We start from the raw sequence: 14,911 nt of genomic DNA on the forward strand, positions 1-14,911 counted from the left end.
CAGAGGACGAGACTAACACAACAGTGGTGGAAGTTCTGAATCCTGACTATGGTCCAAGGGATTTGAAGTGTTTCTTATCCAGGAACCATGGGTGTGTGGAGGAATGGTTCGTGGAATAAAAATTCCGGGATTTAAACTTCTCAAGGGTACGGGGAATGGGAGACACAGAGCCTGTATTCTTGCAAAGAGTAGTCTTAATGTTATTCTTCTTCCGTCTAAGTACTGAAGATTTAGTAGTAGCCAGCCTTGAAATAAACAAGTCTCATTACTGGCTGGCTTTCCTATATATGGCACACGATTCTGAGATGCCGCCTTCAAACCTTAAGTCGTTGGTTGAAACTGCTTCTGTAGGGAAGAAAAGCCACATTGTAGGAAGTGATGCTAATGCACATCACCAGATATTTGGCAATCCCATGGCAGCCGGTTGTACGTACCGGATTGACCCGATGGAGTTATCCATCGGCAAGGGCTGCCGCCTCAGTGTACAACACACTGCTACAACAACAACAACAACAACCAGATATTTGGGAAGTTCGGATGTCAACGAAAGGGGTGAGCTGCTTATGGAATATATTTTAAGTTGCAATCTGGCGATTTGAAATAAAGTGGATAAACCGACCTTTATTACCAGGAACGGGCAGGAGGTACTAGATATTACTATTGTATCGGAAGATATAAGTGGGAGATTATGCGACTGGGAAGTGTTGGATGACCACAGCTTCTCTGATCATCGTTATATTAGTTTCAGCCTTGGAGAAAATACTGAAGTAGTGGTTCCTCGGCAAAACAGAAGAAGGGCGGATTGGAATAAATTTCGGCACAAATTCTGCACAACTATCCATTCTAGACCAGAAAAGGAAGTGGAAACTACGGAGGATATAGACATAGTGGTCAAGCGGATCACGAATGCCTTGAATGACTCGCTTGTGTCAGCATGCCCTAGTGCCAAGCCAAGGAGCAAACAGCGACCGCCATGGTGGACCCCCGAGATGGTTGGTCTAAGAAAAGACTGCAGAAAACTCTTCAACAGAGCAAAAGAGCATCATACGATTAGGACACCTATAAGGCAGAGCTAAGAAGATATAAGGGCGAATTGAGAAAGGCTCAGAACGAATCCTGGGTAGAATTCTGCAGCTCCGTGGAGGATACACCTAAGGCCTCTAGACTAATGAAGATTCTGCCCTCAAGACCCATTTCGGTGGGGTATATTCAGAAGTTAGAGAATGTATGGACAATGTCAAGTGAGACAACACTAGAACTACTCGTTGTTACACATTTCCCGTGAAATTCTCCAATGGGCAACGTGGCGCTAGAAGAGGTTGTCACTGATATGCATTCGTCGGAGGCTGTGAGGGAAATTGTGTCTGAGCCGAAAATCTTTTGGAAGATGATGTATCACCGGTTGAATCATAAGCTGTGTCTGTGCTCTGCTTGTATCAGAGTGCCATATATACATTTCCTTACGAAAGCAGGAAAACCCTACCACACGAAAGCGAAAGATTTTCGTCCTATTACTCTGTCAACCCATATTCTGAAGATTCTTGAGAGGTTGATAGAAATATATCTTAGGGCAAAGATCCCTGGAGATCGCCTGTCGCGGCAGCAGCATGTATATAGTAAAGGCAAATCTACTGAAACAGCCCTTCACGACCTATTTGGCTACATAGAGAGTTCTGTCGCTGTGAAGGAATATACAATGGTAGCATTTCTTGACATTGAAGGAGCTTTCAATAATGCAAAGCCGACGTCAATCATGAAGGAGTTGGAGTTTGTAGGCATCAACGCCACCATAAGAAAGTTTTTTAATAACTTACTTAGGTGTAAAAGTGGTCGCATATGCTGATGAAGTGGCAAGGTTAGGGGAAAGTTTCCCAGCATTCTAAGAGAAATACCTCAGGAAGCTCTACGTGCAACAGCGAAGTAGGCTACCGAAAGTGATCTAGGTATAAATCCGTGCAAGACAGAAGTAGTTCTTTTCAGCAGGAGATACAAGTTGCCTACAGTGGCACCTGGCTCCTTGGGTGGAGAGAATGTTCCATTTACAAAGCGCAAAATACATGTGTGTTTTGTTGGACAGGAAATTGAACTTCAAATCCAACATTTTGGAAAGGGCAAGAAAGACAACTCTTGCCCTATACACCTGTAAGGGAGCCATTGTCAAAAGTTGGGGATTTAGACCGCGTGTCGTGCATTGGGTATATACTGCAGTTGTCAGACCTTTAATGCTGTATGGTGTTGTGGTCGGGTGGACGGCGCTTCAAAAGTTCACCTACTGCTCAATACTTAACCGGATCCATAGGATGGCTTGATTGTGCATCACAGCCGCACTTAGGATGACACCATCTGATGAACTGAATTTGGCTAGACAAATTGCTGCGACCACTGCCGTGAGGTTAAGGGAGCTTTCTCATTGGTCGTGTGGCGGCTACGGACACTGTGTTAACCTTGATACAATATCCGGTGGTCCAGGCAGTGTGGATTACACCCTACTTGAGCCGCTTTTTGATAAAACTTGCTATACCACTAATCCTGATAAACCCGATATGAACTACGATATCCCTGGTAACAGAAGGGTTACGAAAAGGTTACCCGACCACTGCAGTGTGTATCAAGCGGAGATCCTTGCAATTAAGGAAGTGGTGGAATGGCTAAGATATAATGTCATTACGACGATTGGCATAAATACCTGGTGAACGTATTTCTGAACACAAAAACCGCCTTCGACTGTTGCAGATCTCTCAACAAGTTAGCTGAACAGTTCAAAATTCACCTGTTCTGGATGCCTCTAGCGACAACGAATGTTAGATGACCATAAATCACTCCAAAGCTATGTGGCCGGCCTAATCTAGACGTAGAGAAGTCTGCCACTTTGTTGCCATTGCCTAGAACAAGGTTTTATTACTCAAACATATTGAGAACAAACTAATGGTAGGCTCTCGAAATATGAAGCAATCTGAGGATACTATGATATTAACTGTAGACAATGAACCCAGTTTCCACAATCATCGAGGAAAGTCGGTCTATAAGAGAGTAATACAATCTGCTAAACAGTTTAGCAGTTATGATCAGAATTCGACTGCACATTCCGTTATTAAAAAGCGATTGAGGGATGTCTATGAAATATAAAGGACGAGGATGTTCCGAAGAACTAAACACACGACAAAGAAAGAAGAAGTTAGTCAGAATTCGACTGCACATTCCGTTATTAAAAAACGATTGAGGGATGTCTATGAAATATAAAAGAACGAGGATGTTTCGAAGAACTAAACACACGACAAAGAAAGAAGAAGTTATGAGTTTCCACAAGAGAAATAGATATTCTCTTTTTTGGCATTTCAACCGGATGAACAAAGTAAAAACAAAATATCACTGTAGTATAAGAGCAGAGAAATATTACTTTGTATTGTGCATTAAAACTTTAAAATTTATAAATACTCACCAATACTTCGCTTAATGCAGGATTCGCTTGTTTCTTTATTTGTACTTTATTAAAAACTGATGCATGGTTCCAAAGTGGATCCGCCATTAAAACTATTTCGTCTGGATTAGATTTGACATCACGAATTTGTATAGATTTTATAGGTCCATCCATTTTACTGAGAACCTCTAAATGTCCAGACCCTGGGCGAAATTTTTGAATTTCAATACTTTGTTCAAAAGGCACGCTGTCATCTTTAATAGCTCTGTCTTCGGACTCAATTTTCCCCAAAACAGCATGACGTCCGGGCTTCAACCCATATATTCCATTAGCGGCCTAAAAGAAAGAACGAACGCACAAAAGGAAACGTACTAATATGTAAAGAAGGTTTAAAATTTGGTTGCTGATGATATATATGTATATAGCCTAGGTAGGCACTCAGTATATATATATATATATATATATATATATATATATATATATATATATATATATATATATATATATATATATATATATATATATATATACATAGTCCATAAAGTCTGCGTTCATGTGACAATTTTTTTAATGATTAAAAAACAACATAAAAAAAAAATAAAGTTAAGTTTTGTTGTATATGTTGTTTCTTTATATTTCTTAAGTTAGAAAACAAAAACAAAAATATAAGTTTGCTTTTGCTTTTTTGTTCTAACGGTACTGTACTTTTGTCTCATAAGAAGAAATTATGACAACCAAAAAGTCTGCGTTCACTTTGTTTACTTCGAAAGTACCGTTACTTTTTATGATGCTTGTTCTTATTTTTGATCAGTTTCAGTTAATTATCATAACAAGTGATAGTTACACGTGTTTTTTTTTTAAATTAATAAATTTGGAAACATAAAAACCTAAGGAAAGGAAATGTGCATATCTGAAAGAAAAATAATTATTAAATTGTGAAAAGAAGGGCAAAGCCTTAGAAATATTGGTGGAACAGTTGGAAGAACGTATCTTCTGTCCAGCGCGTAATTAATAATTACAAAGAAACCGGCATTATAACTTCAAAGCCTCGGCCTGGGCGTCCAAAAAAAGTATCCGTTAGAGAAAAGCGCAAAGTGATTAATATGGCGAGCAACAACCCTCGTATAACATCAACCAAAATTGTTGAAAATATTAAAACAATGTTTAAAAAAAGCATCTGTGCCGAAGCTGGATTTCATAGAAGAGTTGCTCGACGAAAGCCGTATATTTCAGTCATAAACAGACAAAAGCAGATTGCATTCGCTAATACTTTCATCAATAAGCCTCCTGAATTCTGGAAACAAATTATTTTCTCCGACGAGAGCAAATTCTGTATTGGTACCGAGTTTCGGGACCAATTTTCTGGGAGTCTATCTCTCTCCCAAAATACCCCACAAACTGCAAAATTTTAGTGATCATCGCAATATGGGGCTCAAATAAAGGTATTGTAGGTAAGGAGTAGAATACGAATTTGATATCCAAATGTAGGACCACGTATTTAGGGCATCACCCCTTCTCCAAAGGATTAACATTTTTCGATCATGCCAATATGTGGCTCAAACGAAAGGTATTTGAGATTAGAAAACGAATTTGATAATCTATTTTGGGGCCATGTGTTTGGGGGACGCCTCATGCTGTAAACTCCTCTTAATCCAATGGCAATATGGGGTTTCAATAAATAGTGTTTGAAAGAAGAGCACGATGCTGATGTTTTTTCAGAGCCAAGTGTCTGGGGGACCACCTCACCGCCGAAAGCACCCCTAAATCAGATATCATGAGAATATCGGGCCGAAATAAAGTATAGTTAGCATGGTATTTCACTAAGGAAACTTTTGTTCCATATAAAGTAAAAGAAGGCGCAGCGGTATAAATAAGCGCTTTAGCTCGATTTGTAAAGAATGTACCATTTTGTATGTTTTAGTACATATTTTGCACTTTTTGGTTCCAAAATGTACGAATTTTGAATGGATAATTTAGTCACCCATTTTATATGTACCTACATGCTACATGTAAGACCTCTAGCTCCACCTCAGAAAAAAAGGTACCAGTTTTTGTACGCAAATTTAAGAATTTTTAAAAGACCATTTAGTCAGAATTTTTAATGATCATTTAGTCACTTAGTTGTACTATATGCTAAATTTCAGAATTCTAGCTTCATGTACAAAGAAGAACCGAATCGTGACTTCAAGATCCATCTGAACAGAAAGTACAAAATGATACCTATTTTTGTACTAAAATGTACGAAATTTGAAAAGATTCTGGCCACCCATCATTTATTTCTAACTTGTACCTACATCCCAAATTTCGAACCTCTAGCTTAAATCATTTAGTCGGACATAATATATTTCCCGTAAGATTTTCCAAAAATTTTTCACAGTACCTTATTTTTTCCAGACGCTCTTTAATTTGGGCCCAAGAACATAAATCTAGCCTTTTCCGTTCGCACTAGGCAAATATGTACCATATTGTACTTTATGGTACTGTTTAGTACCCAGGACCAACATTGTCTAAAATTTAGCCGTTTGGGCTGGGCAATGATCAATCAGCAATCACTTTGTCACGCAACTCTTATTGTGATTTTTTAAGAGCTATAGGAAAGTTTACAAAAAAAAACACAGAAAAATGCATGAAAACTTAATTTGAAGCGATAGTACGGTCCATAAAATAGTTCATCCGTTTAGTCCAATTTTGGCATACTCTTTTGGCCGGTATCTCACGAATAAATACTTCAGTGTTGTATTTCAATGCGTCAATTGAAGCGGGCTTGTCTGTATAAACATGAACTTTAACATAGCCTCACAAAAAATAGTCTAAAGGCATTAAATCGCACGATCTAGGCGGCCAATTAACCGGTCCCGAAAGTGAAATGAAATGTTCACCGAACTAGCATCTCAATAAGTCCATTGTTACGCGTGCTGTGTGGTATGTGGCACCGTCTTGTTGAAACCACATGTCATGCAAGTCAAGCTCTTGCATTTTGGCCAAAAAAAAATGGATATCATATCACTGTTGCGCTCACCATTCACAGTTCCGTTACAATTCGCATCATCTTTGAAGAAGTACGGTCGAGTGATGCCAACAGCCCATAAACTGCATTGGTAGCTCTTGCAATGCTTTTGGCTGAACTTCACTTCAAAATCGACAATTCTTCTTATTTACGTACCAAATTGAGCTAAAAAAGAGCTTCGCCGCTAAATGGAGGAAACGCGCGATGAACTTAACAGAGCAGGCATATTGATAATTAAATTCAATAATTTTCAAGCTTTGTTCGATTGTAAGACGATTCATGGTTAAATTATTGACCAAACTGAAGATGTTTAATAATGAAAATAAAGCACGAAACGTGCGTTAGCTGTTTAAACCAGCGTTGGCCAAAAGATAATAGCTAACACAAGTAAAAGCGTGCTAAGTTCGGCCGGGCCGAATCTTATATACCCTCCACCATGGATCGCATTTGTCGAGTTCTTTTCCCGGCATCTCTTCTTAGGCAAAAAAGGATATGAGAAAAGAGTTGCTCTGCTATTAAAACGATATCAAGGTATGGTCCGGTTCGGACCACAATTAAATTATATGTTGGAGACCTGTGTAAAATTTCAGCCAATTCGTATAAGAATTGCGCCCATTGGGGCTCACGAAGTAAAATAGAGAGAATGATTTATATGGGATCTGTATCGGGCTATAGACCGATTCAGACCATAATAAACACGTTTGTTGATGGTCATGAGAGGATCCGTCGTACAAAATTTCAGGCAAATCGGATAATAATTGCGACCTCTAGAGGCTCAAGAAGTCAAGATCCCAGATCGGTTTATATGGCAGCTATATCAGATTATGAACCGATTTGAACACTCATGGCCCAGTTGTTGGATATCATAACAAAATACCACGTGCAAAATTTCATTTCAATCGGATAAGAATTGCGCACTCTAGAGGCTCAAGAAGTCAAGTCCCCAGATCTGTTTATATAACAGCTATATCAGGTTATGAACCGATTTGAACCATACTTGGCACAGTTGTAGGACAGTTGAACCGATTTGAACCATACTTGGCACAGTTGTTGGATATCATAACAAAATACTTCGTGCAAAAATTCATTCAAATCCGATAAGAATTGGGTCATCTAGAGGCTCAAGAAGTCAAGACCCAAGATCGGTTTATATGGCAGCTATATCAGGTTATGAACCGATTTGAACCATACTTGGCACAGTTGTTGTATATCATAACAAAATACTTCGTGCAAAAATTCATTCAAATCCGATAAGAATTGGGTCATCTAGAGGCTCAAGAAGTCAAGACCCAAGATCGGTTTATATGGCAGCTATATCAGGTTATGAACCAATTTGAACCATACTAGGCGCAGTTGTTGGATATCATAACAAAACACGTCGTGCAAAATTTCATTCCAATCGGATAAGAATTACGCACTCTAGAGGCTCAAGAAGTCAAGACCCAAGATCGGTTTATATGGCAGCTATATTAGGTTATGAACCGATTTGAACCATACTTGACACAGTTGTTGGATATCATAACAAAACACGTCGTGCAAAATTTCATTCTAATCGGATAAGAATTTCGTCCTCTAGAGGCTCAAGAAGTCAAGACCCAAGATCGGTTTATATGGCAGCTATATCAGGTTATAAACCGATTTGAACCATACTTGGCACAGTTGTTGTATATCATAACAAAATACTTCGTGCAAAAATTCATTCAAATCCGATAAGAATTGGGTCATCTAGAGGCTCAAGAAGTCAAGACCCAAGATCGGTTTATATGGCAGCTATATCAGGTTATGAACCAATTTGAACCATACTAGGCGCAGTTGTTGGATATCATAACAAAACACGTCGTGCAAAATTTCATTCCAATCGGATAAGAATTACGCACTCTAGAGGCTCAAGAAGTCAAGACCCAAGATCGGTTTATATGGCAGCTATATTAGGTTATGAACCGATTTGAACCATACTTGACACAGTTGTTGGATATCATAACAAAACACGTCGTGCAAAATTTCATTCTAATCGGATAAGAATTTCGTCCTCTAGAGGCTCAAGAAGTCAAGACCCAAGATCGGTTTATATGGCAGCTATATCAGGTTATAACCCGATTTGAACCTTATTTGACACAGTTGTTGAAAGTAAAAATTAAATACGTCATGCAAAATTTCAGCCAAATCGAAGAGGAATTGCGCCCTCTAGAAGCTCAAGAAGTCAAGTCCCCAGATCTGTTTATATAACAGCTATATCAGGTTATGAACCGATTTGAACCATACTTGCACAGTTGTTGGATATCATAACAAAATACTTCGTGCAAAAATTCATTCAAATCCGATAAGAATTGGGTCATCTAGAGGCTCAAGAAGTCAAGACCCAAGATCGGTTTATATGGCAGCTATATCAGGTCATGAACCGATTTGAACCATACTAGGCGCAGTTGTTGGATATCATAACAAAACACGTCGTGCAAAATTTCATTCCAATCGGATAAGAATTACGCACTCTAGAAGCTCAAGAAGTCAAGACCCAAGATCGGTTTATATGGCAGCTATATTAGGTTATGAATCGATTTGAACCATACTTGACACAGTTGTTGGATATCATAACAAAACACGTCGTGCAAAATTTCATTCCAATCGGATAAGAATTTCGTCCTCTTGAGGCTCAAGAAGTCAAGACCCGAGATCGGTTTATATGGCAGCTATATCAGGTTATAAACCGATTTGAACCTTATTTGACACAGTTGTTGAAAGTAAAAATTAAATACGTCATGCAAAATTTTAGCCAAATCGGATAGGAATTGCGCTCTCTAGAAGCTCAAGAAGTCAAATCCCCAGATCTGTTTATATGACAGCTATATTAGTTTATGGACCGATTTCAACCATACTTGGCACAGTTGTTGGATATCATAACGAAATACTTCGTGCAAAAATTCATTCAAATCGGATAAGAATTGTGCCCTCAAGAGGATCAAGAAGTCAAGACCCAAGATCGGTTTATATGGCAGCTATATCAGGTTATGAACCAATTTGAACCATACTAGGCGCAGTTGTTGGATATCATAACAAAACACGTCGTGCAAAATTTCATTCCAATCGGATAAGAATTACGCACTCTAGAGGCTCAAGAAGTCAAGACCCAAGATCGGTTTATATGGCAGCTATATTAGGTTATGAACCGATTTGAACCATACTTGACACAGTTGTTGGATATCATAACAAAACACGTCGTGCAAAATTTCATTCTAATCGGATAAGAATTTCGTCCTCTAGAGGCTCAAGAAGTCAAGACCCAAGATCGGTTTATATGGCAGCTATATCAGGTTATAACCCGATTTGAACCTTATTTGACACAGTTGTTGAAAGTAAAAATTAAATACGTCATGCAAAATTTCAGCCAAATCGAAGAGGAATTGCGCCCTCTAGAAGCTCAAGAAGTCAAGTCCCCAGATCTGTTTATATAACAGCTATATCAGGTTATGAACCGATTTGAACCATACTTGCACAGTTGTTGGATATCATAACAAAATACTTCGTGCAAAAATTCATTCAAATCCGATAAGAATTGGGTCATCTAGAGGCTCAAGAAGTCAAGACCCAAGATCGGTTTATATGGCAGCTATATCAGGTCATGAACCGATTTGAACCATACTAGGCGCAGTTGTTGGATATCATAACAAAACACGTCGTGCAAAATTTCATTCCAATCGGATAAGAATTACGCACTCTAGAAGCTCAAGAAGTCAAGACCCAAGATCGGTTTATATGGCAGCTATATTAGGTTATGAATCGATTTGAACCATACTTGACACAGTTGTTGGATATCATAACAAAACACGTCGTGCAAAATTTCATTCCAATCGGATAAGAATTTCGTCCTCTTGAGGCTCAAGAAGTCAAGACCCGAGATCGGTTTATATGGCAGCTATATCAGGTTATAAACCGATTTGAACCTTATTTGACACAGTTGTTGAAAGTAAAAATTAAATACGTCATGCAAAATTTTAGCCAAATCGGATAGGAATTGCGCTCTCTAGAAGCTCAAGAAGTCAAATCCCCAGATCTGTTTATATGACAGCTATATTAGTTTATGGACCGATTTCAACCATACTTGGCACAGTTGTTGGATATCATAACGAAATACTTCGTGCAAAAATTCATTCAAATCGGATAAGAATTGTGCCCTCAAGAGGATCAAGAAGTCAAGACCCAAGATCGGTTTATATGGCAGCTATATCAGGTTATGGACCGATTTGAACCATACTTGGCACAGTTGTTGGATATCATAACAAAATACGTCGTGCCAAAATTCATTCTAATCGGGTAAGAATTGCGCCCTCTAGAGGCTCAAGAAGTCAAAACCCAAGATCGGTTTATATGACAGTTATATCAAAACATGGACCGATATGGCCCATTTACAATACCAACCGACCTACACTAATAAGAAGTATTTGTGCAAAATTTCAAGCGGCTAGCTTTACTCCTTCGGAAGTTAGCGTGCTTTCGACAGACAGACGGACGGACGGACATGGCTAGATCGACATAAAATGTCACGACGATCAAGAATATATATACTTTATGGGGTTTCAGACGAATATTTCTAGTAGTTACAAATAGAATGACGAAATTAGTATACCCCCCATCTTATGGTGGAGGGTATAAAAATATATAGATGGGATGGAAGGACACAAAGGTCACTTTCATTCCGAAACCCTTACCACACGAAGGCGAAGGACTTTCGTCCTATTAGTCTGTCATTCTTCACGCTGAAGACTCTTGAGAGGTTGATGGAAATATATCTGGCTGTCTCGGCAGTAGCATGCATAAAGGCAAGTCCACTGAAACAGCCCTTCGCAACCTTGTTGGCTGCATAGAGGTAGCATTTCTTGACATTGAAAGTGCTTCCAATAATGTAAAACCAACGTCAATCATGAAGGAGTTGGAGTTTTTAGGCATCAACTCTACCGTAAGAAAGTTTATTAATAACTTACTTACTAAAAGATGCATTACGGCAAGCTTGGGATCTGTGGATCTAAAGAGGTGGGTTAGCAGAGGAACAGCTCAAGGAGGTGAACTTTCTCCTCTATTTTCGAATATAGCCATTAACAATATATTATTGTCTCTAAAAGAAAAAGATGTAAAAGTGTTTGCGTATGCTGATGACGTGTCAATTGCGGTTAGGGGAAAGTTTCCCAGCACCCTCAGAGGTATACTTCAGGAAGCTCTACGTGCAACAGCAAAGTAGACTACCGAAAGTGGTCTAGGTATAAATCCATGCAAGACAGAAATACTTCTTTTCAGCAGGAGATTCAAGGTGCCTACAGTGGCACCTGTCTGATTGGGAGGAGAGAGTGTTCCATTTACAGAAAGCGCAAAATACCTGGATGTTTTGCTGGACAGGAAACTGAACTTCAAATCCAACATTTTGGAAATGACAAGAAAGGCCACTCTTGCCCTATACACCTGCAAGAGAGCCATTGGCAAACGTTGGGGATTAAGACCACGTCATGCATTGGGTATATACTGCAGTTGTCAAATCTATAATGCTATATGGTGTTAACATTCCAAAACTATGTGGCCTAATCTAGACTTGAAGAGGTCTACCGCTTTGCTGTCGCTGGCTTGAATAGACGTCTATGTCATTGTGTCCGTTGTGAAAGGTCACTGTCTAATCGGAAAACATGCTGACAGACCGAAGGTTGCCAGTAACGACTATAGAACACCTTCTGTGTATGTGTCGCGCACTGGCAGGCAGAAGTAGTTCCACTTTGGGTTCACATTTCTTTGAGAACCTGTCTGATTTAGCGGATGTGACCACTCGCAAGATGTTGGGCTTGTTAAAGCGATCTTGATTATTTAACGGTAGGAACTAGAAGGCATCTTCCTTTTTATGTTCCCTGTTGTATCACAACGGACGAAAACGTCTTAGTGAGTCTGATGGCAGACTGCCACTTAAACCTAAAAAGAAAATATTTGTCTAACAATTGTCAATTTTGGGACGGCCTTAAAATTTAAAATTTGCAAAACGCTTGTAGAATTTGGTAACCTTTATAGCGATGTCAAAAAATTCCTAATCGGTTTTCAAACGGCCTTACAATTGTAGATATACCGAAGATACCTTGACAAAAATTTTCGAACAACCGTTGTAGGTACAATAACTTATAAACCATTGCTGGACATTTCCGCATGTTTTTTGTAGAGTTTTACGAGCTATTGTAAAAAAAGAAACTAGCCGATCGTTCCGTGTATGACTGTTTGACAAGCAATACAAATACATCGATCAGCCTCGGGACTCACTGGGGTCCCCAAATTTTTTATACTTATTGGAAATCACCTCATAACCACGCCAATGTAATTGTAGGAACTAAATACAAATAAATATGGCACTCTTTAAATTTAAAATTCTAGCAAGTAGACTTTATTAGCCTTGCTAACAAAACAGCAAAGCAAAAACCGTGTAGAACCCATCTAGTAATTTTGATATCGGCGATATCACAAGAATTCTGAACGAATGATGCCCATTTCTTCAAAGAATGTGTCCCTACTTTTCGTCCCAGCTGGTGCCATCAATTGCTGACAACCATCCAGCTGGATCAAATAATTCGACCACCAAAGATAAAATTGCTATTTTTGTAATATTCCGCGAAGGCGGATCAATCGCACAAGCACTAAAGAAAAAGTCGTCAGTCATATCCTTCCATCGAATTCCCAACATCTTCGTCTCATTACAATCCTCAAACATCAAAAAATCTTCGTCAAAAATACTGTCCGTCGGATTTTTTTGTTATCTTCTTGAACGGAAATCCCGCTGACTCCAGTAGATAGTTCAGCTAATTGAGAGCCCTTCTTGCTTCTACTAAACTATGCCCAACCGACAGTATGTCATCGACATATGTCTGATCTTTTAGGATAGCTGCGGCTAAAGGAAAACTTTGGATGTTGTCCTCACTTAGCTGCAGCAGTGTCCGAATCGCCAAATATGGAGCGCAATTAACTCCAAATGTGACCATACTTTTTGACTGTATCGCAAACTGAGTCCCGGAATAAAATTTTCCGATATTGATGGTCCCTTTCATCGATAAGTATCTGCCGATACATCATTTGAATATCTCCTCCAAACGTTCATTAGATCATTCCGTAGTGCCGTGGGCGAAGTGACGAATGTCATCAGTGGCGCCTAATCATCTAAGGCATTGGGCGCCGACGGATATTCTACATTGATGTTGATGAATCTGGATTTACCTGGAGTTGAGTACCCTACTACTGTCCTCAACCTATCTTTGAACACACTTATAGTTCCCGATGTCTGCAAATGGGCAGAGTGATCCCGCTACTGAAGCCTAGAAAGGACCCGAGTTTCGAGGAGTCGTACAGACCGATCTCCTTTCTCTCACTAGTAGCAAAGACGCTTGAGGCATTACTCCTCTCGAGCCTCGTAGGAGAATTTCCATTCGCCGAGCATCAACATGGATTTCGATGACCGCATAGCACAACAACTGCTTTGCATGCCATCACCGCACACATTTGCTGTGGCTTCAATCAGCCCAAGCCATGTGATAGGACGGTACTCGTGGCACTGGACCTATCGAAGGCATTCGACACGGTCAGCCATGCCAAACTATTTGAGGACATCGTAAACACGTCACTCCAGGCTGCCTGAAACGCTGTGTCGCGAGTCATCTGTGTGGTCGCCAGTCATTTGTGGATTTAGGGATAAGAAGTCGAAGCACCGTAGAGTGAAACAGGGAGTTCCCCAACGTGGGGTGATATCTCCGGCGCTGTTTAACCTCTACCTATACTCCATTCCAACCCCTCCAGACGGCATAGAGATCGTATGATATGCGGACGATTGTACGATCATGGCATCAGGCCCCCACCCAGTGCTGACATCTGCGACAGGTTGAACGACTACCTCAACGAACTTGCCTCATATTTTTTTTTTACAATGTACGATTTATTTTATTTGTGATACCAACACAACAAAATATGCTTTTATATATGACAGTGCTGATTTCATAGAAGTGTAGACAATAATTAAGTCTAGTTTACAAAAAAAATTATAAAAATTAAAGCATTATATATTGTCATTAAAAATATAAAAATTAAAAAAAATAGATTTAAATATTAAATAAAACAATTTAATTTTTAAAAATAAAAAAAAATTAATTATTAATGTTATTGGAAAAATGAGAAAAGCTCTTTTCTGAAAGTTGTAAAATTGCTTATGCGTTGACTGCTCGAAGTAAGGTTGTTCCATAGACGTATTGTATTGCAAATTTTAGATGAACGAAGAGATACCCAGGTTATTTTGTTTGTAAAATTTTATGAAGCAGAATTAGACTTCTAATATTTCGATAATTTTTAAAGGATACATTAAAAACTTGTAGCGCAAATTGTGAAATACTTTCATGACGATGTATCTGGTAATGCCATTGAAGGCAACAGTAAGTCTGCGATTATCTTCAAAATCAGAGTTGTAGGAAACTTCGCAGCCATATAGG

At 39.1% G+C, this 14,911-nt stretch overlaps 1 protein-coding gene across 1 annotated transcript in view; it reads right to left on the bottom strand.

Annotated features, from left to right (window-relative positions):
* The window catches only part of LOC106094757 (intermembrane lipid transfer protein Vps13D), a 502,283-nt gene that overhangs the window by 93,441 nt on the left and 393,931 nt on the right, over nucleotides 1–14,911 (bottom strand). Inside the window, exon 16 of the mRNA XM_059360895.1 lies at nucleotides 3,440–3,754. Within this exon, the coding sequence (XP_059216878.1) occupies nucleotides 3,440–3,754 (315 nt within the window). The remainder of the gene's footprint in view (nucleotides 1–3,439; nucleotides 3,755–14,911) is intronic.

This window comes from Stomoxys calcitrans, chromosome 1, assembly GCF_963082655.1.
Source record: "Stomoxys calcitrans chromosome 1, idStoCalc2.1, whole genome shotgun sequence".
Classification (NCBI taxonomy): Eukaryota; Metazoa; Arthropoda; class Insecta; order Diptera; family Muscidae; genus Stomoxys; species Stomoxys calcitrans.